This window comes from Nematolebias whitei, chromosome 7 (genome assembly GCF_014905685.2).
Source record: "Nematolebias whitei isolate Nwh7 chromosome 7, NemWhi1, whole genome shotgun sequence".
Taxonomy (NCBI): domain Eukaryota; kingdom Metazoa; phylum Chordata; class Actinopteri; order Cyprinodontiformes; family Rivulidae; genus Nematolebias; species Nematolebias whitei.
In genome coordinates this window covers 1,283,223-1,292,296 of record NC_056504.1, presented here as the reverse complement: position 1 = coordinate 1,292,296, position 9,074 = coordinate 1,283,223, and the positions used below count along the sequence as shown (strand labels likewise).

At 44.1% G+C, this 9,074-nt stretch overlaps 1 protein-coding gene across 1 annotated transcript in view; it reads right to left on the bottom strand.

Moving 5' to 3' along the window:
* The window catches only part of LOC119412087 (calcium-dependent secretion activator 1-like), a 780,001-nt gene that overhangs the window by 440,834 nt on the left and 330,093 nt on the right, over window positions 1–9,074 (bottom strand). The window contains 1 exon segment of the mRNA XM_037679064.1: window positions 6,969–7,129. Within this exon segment, the coding sequence (XP_037534992.1) occupies window positions 6,969–7,129 (161 nt within the window).

Genomic DNA, 9,074 nt, shown 5'->3' with positions numbered 1-9,074 from the left:
TCCATCCATCCATCCATCCATCCATCCATCCATCCGTCCATTCATCCATCCATCCATCCTCTTCTGCTTCCGGGTCATGGGGGCAGCATCTTCACCAGGGAGGCACAGACATCAACAGCCACCTCTTCAACTCTTCTAGGACCCCACGGTGTTCACAGACCAACTGACTATTTATTAATTAATATCCTGATGCTGCTCAATAATCCAGGTAGAAAAATCTAAAAAGTTAAGTCTGGTCCTCTGGACATTCACAAAACAAACAATACAGTTTATAATAAATAAACAATAAATGTTTTTTGTTTGTTTGTTTTGTTGTTTGAATGTCCAGAGGACCAGACTTAATTTTTTTAGATTAATAAATAATACATTTATGTTTTTAAATTTAATGAAAGACAAATCTTTAAAATTTAAGGACAAACTTTAACCTAATTGTTTTCAAGTCTTATTGTAAAAGCAGTTTCAAAGATTACAGCACTGTGTGATGTTTTGTAATTTTAACATGAACCTTGTGCATATCTGTATATAATAAAAGTGAAGATATTTTAATACATCTTTATCGTAAAAATCAAAACTAAAATGTAAAACACATGGGTTTAAAGCAGCAGGAAGGCAGTAAGGTAGGATTATGAATCAGGTTTAAAAGTTACAGCTCCATCAGAGCATGACGTCTCTTCCACAACACCTTGAGACAAAACCTTCAGGGTGTTCTTCTTCTAATACGCTTAGTGGTGGCTAGTAAGTAGCTTGAGGGAGCACTACCGTCACCAGGTGGTAAGACCAGTTGGATTCTAGTCCCCGCCTACAGAGCCGGTCCAGAAATGTACATGGAAACACAACGAGACACGAGCCGATCTGAACCAACCCGAACTGACCTGATCCGCACCGTAACAGTGGAAAAGGGGCATAAATGAGGAGTAAATCAGGGGTGGTTGAATTGGTGAATAGATTAGTTGATTAATTGGTAGTATGTTTTCATATTAGACCACCAGGGGAAGTTGGGAGGTTCTGTTATTTATATACAACATGCAAACACATTAATGTTTAAATCAGTTTTATTTGCACAAACATTTTCAGCTGTGACAGGCTAAAAAATACCGGCAGCACTCTGTGCAAATAAACTGGGTATTGCATGATAGGAGGGAAACGAGGCACAGAGTTTTTTCTTCCTTTCCAGATGAACAAGATAGACCATGCCTGGGGGAGCCCTTGGAAGTCAAAGAGCGAAGATCAGGGTCTACAAACTAATCAACATTACTAGCTCAGAACGCTTTTCATGCATTAGAGCACCTTCTGCAATCATTAAATCATATATTTTTATCACTGACATAGTAAATATTCTAGATATTTCCATAATGTCATGCATCACATTTAGGAGAGTGTTAGAGTCATTGGCAAACTGCCGGGAGCCTATCTATAAACTTTTTATTAGCCATCTATAGGAGAGCCTTATTGTAAAGTGGTACCAAAACTACCACTGTGTACCTAAACACTAATTAGTTCAGTCATGATGCATGTACAGGTGTGAAGCACAAACTTTCAACAGAGCAGGTGCATTGGTGTGAATGTAGATTGTATGAAATACAGAAAACTCTTCTATAAAACAGTGCCTTCGTCCAGCAGTCACTGTGCAAGAGTCACGGTACACTTTGGACAGGTCACAAGTTCATGAAAGGGACAAAGAGACAAACGAGATAAACAAGCAGCCCTGATGTTAACTTACACCAAGGGACAATTTACCAGTTAACAATTATCGTAACATCACATTTTTGATCAATAGAAGGAAACTGGAGTACCCTGAGAAATCCCATGCATGCAGTAGGAGAACATGTAAACTCCACCTTGAAAGACCAGGAGGCGAACATGCATAATGTAGTTATTGCTGTGAGCCATCAATACTAAACATTGTATCACCATACCACCTAATAATCAAAGGTTCAAGGTTCTTCATTGTCATTTGTATCACATGTGATACATGAGGTGGAATGAAATTGTGTACTCAAGGTCCCAGTTACACCCCAAAATAGCAAAAATATAAAGAATAAAAAAGAAAGTGTATACAATTCATTCATTCAACCTTTATTTATACAGGTAAATCCCATTGAGCCTCGAGGACTCATTTACAAGAGAGATCTGATTTTAACAAAGAAAGATGACAACAATGGACAACAGCAACAACAATAAACAGTTGTAAAAAGTCATAGTACAGGTTTTTTTTAAAACAAATAGGATGGCTAAAAAAAGGTAACAAAAAAAAAACAGCTTGATTCTAAGGCAAATGTAGAAAACTAAAAAACAGGAACATGTCTGCATCGGTCCCTGCCAGGAGTCCAACAGATTCTTAAAGCCACTTAGAGAGGTCAAAGGTCGAGACCTTCAAATGTTTTTGTAAGATATTCCAGGAAACAGGAGCGGAGTAGGAGAAGGTCCTTTTGCCTAGTTCAGTCCTCACTGAGGGAACACTGCAGGTAATGATGTCCTGAGAGAGCACGCTGTAGCTGCACTCACAAAGAGACATGTAGGAGGAGATGTATGAAGGCAGCAGACCAAGAAGTGATTTAAAGATGAAAATGTACCAGTGAGAGAGTCTGCGTGAAGTTAATGATGTCCAGTTGACCAGTGAATACTGGGTGCAGTGGTGGGTATGATAATCACAGCCAGTTATGAATCTTAGTGCACCATGATAGACAGCATCCAACATCTGCAGAGTTCTTGTGATCCACAGTGTCAAAAGCTTTAGACAGGTCTAAGAAAAGTGCAGCACAATAATCCTTAGCATCCAGTGCTTCAACAACATCATTAAGAACCTTCAGTGAAGCAGTGGTTGTGCTGTGTTGTTTCCTGAAACCAGATTGATGTGGATGTAAGATGTTAAATGAGTCCAGGTCATTTTTGATTTGAGAGTTTATCAGTTTTTCTAGAACCTTGGCTAAAATGCAGAGTTTAGAGATTGGTCCATAGTTGTTCAGTGAGGTGGGGTCTCCTCCCTTCAGCAAAGGAAGAACAAAGGCTGTTTTCAAGTGTCTGGATGGAGTTTTGTCTTATGGAGAGATTGAAGATGTGGGTCACAGGGACTGTGATGATATGAGCAGCCAGCCTTAAGAAATAAGGTGGAAGTTCATCTGGACCTGCAGATTTTTTAGGGTCAAGATATTTTAACAGTTTATTGACCTCACTGACTGAGAATGGAGGACTGTCTCCAATCTGTTGGACTCCTGCTAGGAGTCCAACAGATTCTTAAAGACACTTGACCTCTCTAAGTGTCTTTAAGAATCTGTTGGACTCCTGGCAGGGTCCAATGCACACATGTTCCTGTTTTTAGTTTTCTACATATGTCTTGGAATCTAGCTGTTTTTTGTTTTGTTACCTTTTCCTTTTAGCCATCCTATTTGTTAAAAAAAAAAAACTGTAGTATGCTTTTTTTTTTATATAACTGTTTATTGTTGTTGCTGTTGTCCATTGTTGTCATCTTTCTTTGTTGAAATCAGGTCTCTCTTGTAAATGAGTCCTCGAGGCTCAATGGGATTTACCTGTAGAAATAAAGGTTGATTGATTGAAAAAGAGAAGCTGTGATTAACTGAGGATTGACTTGTAAGAGGGACTTGATTTGTAGAAGTTTGGTTATTAGGGGAAGTGGCTGAATTTCTGTTAGGAACTGTGTCAAATAAAGAACTAGAAGCAACAAAATGTTTTTTGAGACAGTTCAGGATCTCGTGCTTTTTTGACACAGGAACAGAGTTAATGAGAAGTTGTGATGGGAGGTCAGATGATTGCGGGATGCCTGAGAGAGATTTGATGGTTTTCTAGAATCTGTTGGGGTCATTTAGATTTTTGGAGGTCTGAGATAAGAAATGGTTGCATTTTGCTGCTTTGACAGCAGTTGTGCATTTATTCCTCTTCTGTCGAAAACTGTGACTTGTGAGGAGGAGGATAAAACCCCTCCATGGTTATCATTCTCAAATTAAATGAGCTTGTGATGCTTTTTTTTTTTTTTTTTGGTATGAAAGCTGGTTTAGGTCTCAGCACAGCTGAGCTGCCATCAGCTTGAATCCTGAGGCATGATGGGGCAGCAGAGAGCGCAGATAAATCGCTCACTCTCTTTGCTGATGTCAAAGCCAACAGCAGGGCTGTTTTAAGTGACAGGAATTTAAGTGAAACCTGATCTAAAGGCTCAAAAGGAGCTTTAGTCAGAGCACGCAGAACCATCGTTAGGTCCCACTGTGGAGTTAGTGGGCGTGACATTGGTCTGTGTCTCCGTACACCTTTCAGGAAATGCTTCATCAGCGGGTGATTAAAAACTGTTCTGTCACCGAAGCCCTCGTGACAGGAAGAAATAGCTGCAGCATAAGTCTTAATTGTGCTGAACACTAGTTTTCTGTTCATCCGCTGCTGCAGAAAGGGCAGCATGCCACCTAGTGGACATGAGATGGCCTCTACACCTTTCTCTGTGCACCAGTGCTGAAAAGCTGTCCACTTTGATATAAGTGCATAAAGGAACATTTTTGGCCACGGGCTGTGAGAGAAGGCGTCCACTCCTAACGGGGGGTCGTCTCGTGGGCTCAATGAGAACCATAATTGACACTGGGCATTCTCCTATGTGGCAGACAGATCCACTGCTGCTCAGCCGAACCTGCTCCAAATCTGAGAGATCAGCTTGGGATGGAGGCTCTAGTCTCTGTGGTGGGGACCGCCCCTCGACATGATATCCGCTCCCCTGTTCAGGACGCTGGGAATGTACACTGCTCTGATGGATAGTAGGTTTGTGTGTGCCCAACACAACAGCTGTTTCGTGATGCGTAACAGTTGGGCTGAGCGCACGCCTCCCTGACGGTTTATGTAAACTGACGTCACTTTGCTGTCTGTGTGGATCAAAACATGCTGATCACGCAGGGGTGCAAAATGCTGAGTCATGTTTCAGACCATGAAAACATTCTAGCACATTTATGTGAAGCGACATGTGGTCCAGCCACTGTGCTCTCACTGCCTGGGACAGACATATTCCTCCCAGCTTGACAGGAATGTGTCTGTGAAAACTGAGACATGTGACATAGGCCTGCTGATGGGAACTCCCTCTGACAAAATGAAGGGGTTTCCCCAGTGATTCAGATCGGTTCTCACGGAGGGGGGCACAAAGATAATCCGCCTCTTCTGGTGCACAGGATCTATGCGCAGGCGGGCAAACCATCTCTGAAGGCATCTCATGTAAGGTAGGCCCAGCGGAACTACGATGTTGGCCGATGACATCGTCCCAGGAGTTGCATGACAGGCAGACTGTCAATATGCTGCAGAGTTTGACATGGTGGAGCTGAGCTGATAGAGCTTCGGCTCTCAGCTGTGATAAACGGGCTCTTGTTGTGGCTGAGTTTAGCTCCACTTTCAGATAAACAATCATCTGGGACGGACGACTGGAACCTTTTTCCCAGTTTATAGAATATCCCAGGTTTAGCAGGTGTAACACTAGCGTTTTGGTCTGTGCGACTGCTTCCTATCTGGACCGAGCTAATAAGAGCAGATCGTCCAGATAAAAAGAATTCTCATTCCTTCCATGAGTAATGACTGCAGAGCCATCTCCACGCATTTCAAGAACGTGCGTGGGGTATTTCAGAATGATGTAAAATGTGAAAATATGCACTCTTCAGTTTATGGAGGTGAAAACCAGTCGTTCTGGTGAGGTTCTCCAGCAGCTGTTTGTCAGCATGTGGAATTGTCTCCCCATGATCGAATTGCTGAACATGAACAGGTCGAGAATGGGTTTCATCCCTCCGTTTTTCTTAGAACCAGGAAGTAGTGGGAGGAAAAAAAAATAATTTTCCTCTCCGTTGGGAACTCTGGAAATCACATTTTTTGTCAGAAATTCCTGAACTTCTGACTGGAGAGACGAGCTCTGTTCTGGAGAAGACAGAACCGTCTCTATAATCCCTCTAAACGGTGGGGTTGGGCTGTAAACTGCAGCGTGTAACCCATGCTGATCAGATGGTCCATCCATCTGTCCAGAGAACACACTCACTGCCACTCTGAGTAACGCTCGGAGAGCAGGCACGCATTTTGTGTTGTGTCATGTTTCTCATGAATGTCAACCAGTATAAAACCCTTACTGTCATCACCTGCACCGGAGATTCTCTGGGGGGAACCCAAGGGGGGCTCCGACAGAAAAAAGGCTCTATGTGTGCCTCTGTGCTGAGCCCAGGCTGCGGTCTCACATTAGAGCTGAAGTGAGCCGGCGTACACTGAGAGGAGGCGTGAGTGCTTTCTGAGTGAGACGCGGTTTCGGTGGAGGCTGCAGCTGTCGTGGAGAAAACACGTTTACTGCAATATAAGTGGGCAGAAAACAGCAGAAATTAAAAACGAGCTCTGGCTGAAAACGAGGGATTTTACCAAACACGGTCTGCTGAAAAAACATCATTTTAGCTGACATGGCAGACGAGTGTTTTGAGATATTTACTGAACTGTGGTGCCATTTAAAATGCTGTTTAGAGGTTACTGGCTCATTCTGTGTGGGGAATTTGTGAAGAGAGGCAGCTGTGAGATCAGCTGATCAGACAGTCTCAGATGAAACTTTACTTTCAGATATGTTTCTGTTTTATTTCAAAACATACATAGTCAAAAAAACACACATACCCCTCAAGGAGCTGTAACCTGGTGGAGGGGGCCAGCGGAGGAGCGGAACCTAAAGTCGCTGCCGCAGCTGTGGAGCACCTCTGCTGCTGTTGCTGGCTAAAGTGGTCCCTCCAGCAGCTGGAGGGGCGGGAGGAGGACTGTGATGTCACCAGATGGTGTACAGTCTTTGAGACCTCCTCGGACCTCTGCGATTTCTCAAGGATGGTCCTGAAGTTGGCCCCGAACAGCACTTCTGGGGTGATGGGCCCTCCAGCAGGTCTTTCTGCAGCCTCTCAGACAAAGGATGGTGAGAGGCGGAGCCAGGTGGTCCTCTGGATCATGGTCATCCGGGTGGCGATGCGGAACAGACAGACCGCAGAGGTGGCGCACATGTTTAACATGACATCAGCGGCTTTACAGAGAGAGCTCTTTGTCTCATCCAGCAGATCTGCATCCTCCAGCCTCTTTGAGATGCTGTAGGCCAGCAGAGCGATGTTGTTGTTCGCCGCGACCGCCTGGGATGTGCACTGGTGAGCTCGGTTGGAGAGCTTTGTCACCCTCTGGTCATGCTTTCCTGGAGGGATAGGTTGCTGGTCCATCCTGGAAGCTTTTGCCCCAAGCGCCTCCCCCAGGCTTGGCTCCAGTGGGGGGAACCGAGGGAAGAACACCGATAGGTAAAACCCTCCACTCTGGAGATGGAGGCGAAGGTGGAGACGGATGTCTTCAGCTTGCCGGGCCCAGCTGCACCCTCGTTCCAATGTGATGTCACAGCTGGACAGCGAGGCCAGATGGGATTAGGGCGACGAGCCGGGGCGGAGCCAAACCTTCTCGCCAGATCATCTGATCAGGGCGGAGGGAGGCGAGGGACGAAAAGTCCCTTGTGTTGGCAGCCTCCTGGATTATGCCGGGCAGCTCCGAGGGGAGGGCGCCGACGGCTGGGAGCGGTGTGGTCGCCCACATGGGAAGACCCAAGGTGGCTGAGCATCCGTTCGACCGCTCTTCTTCCATCACTATGCTCTCCAGGAGGGAAGGGGCAGCAAGGTTGTTTCCAGCATTGCCTTTCACGGAGGAATCATTTGATTCACTGTGTGACTCTGCGTCAAAGAAAGGCGGTGGCGTTGTCCCGCGCGTAGCATCCCACCACGGAAAAAACACTCAGCGGAGCTGCTGCTAACATCAACTTTTTCGTGGGAATCATCCGATTCACTGCAAGGAAAAAAACGTTAGAAAAGGCGATGGCATCGTCCAGCGGGTAGCGGCCCGCCAAGGAAAAACATTCCTTGGCACTTACCTTGAACAAGGCTGCTCATCTCAGATTCTCCTTGGGGAGGAAGAGCTCACTGGGACGGCAGGAGGTTGGCGTGGCGGAGACCCAGGCATCCTTAGCAAAAGTTGTGCCGGTCAAAGCTGGACATCTTTTCTTTCTTCGTTCTTCTGACAGTGCTAGCTAGCTGGCTGAGGAAAAAATGGGAGCCATTTACCTGGTCTCACCGTAATTTATATGGACCGGGGGTGAGGCCCACACAGCAGGTGGGCGTGGACTAAAGTTTTCAGTGCTGCGCGCAAAGGGATAAACCCACTAGCGATAGCCTTAAAGGGCGAAGCCTATACGAAATAGAACTTAATACAGTACAATATTATATTCTTCATTTATAATAATAATATTAATATATTAATACAACAGTAATATTACCAACTTAAAATTAGTCTTGTGATCGTATAGTGGATTAATAACAATAAAAAACAAAATATAAAAGCCTATAATTTTTTTTTTATGGAAACCAACAATAATAATTTTACCTGTCTGTCACTTTTATAGTTTAAAAAAAAAAGTCTAACACTATGTGCAACACACATGTGAACAACACAAAAATAAAACTGCAAAAATTATCACAGAACATTTGCATAACATTTCTAAATTGTACACAATAACGTACCAGCACAAAATAACACAGCAATTCAGTCGTTGTGGCTAGAGATCTTGTGTACAATTAGCATGAGCTCTGTTTTGCCTGGAAAACAGCACTACAGTTAGCTGCTGGCTTAGCTGACCGCATGGATATAAAATTGAGCCAAATACAATAAAATTCAACAGTAACTAACAGCTAAACATGGCAAAAACTAAACAATAAGCATAATACATAACACATGCTGGTGAAGATTCTCAGTCATCCAGGACATGATGAATTCAAAAAGCGTTCAATACAAAAACAACTGGACTTTATTTGTAACAGAAGACGTTTCGCTCCTCATCCGAGGAGCTTTCTCAATTCAAAGAGCAGAGAGTGAGAGATTCAGGTTATAAGGCTGAGTGAGATAAGACACACACACATATGTAGATTGGCAGTTCACACCTAAACAACATTAACAGTAGGAGTCTTTTGTTCCTCTAATTCTAATATAACCTGAATCTCTCACTCTCTGCTCTTTGAATTGAGAAAGCTCCTCGGATGAGGAGCGAAATGTCTTCTGTTACAAAT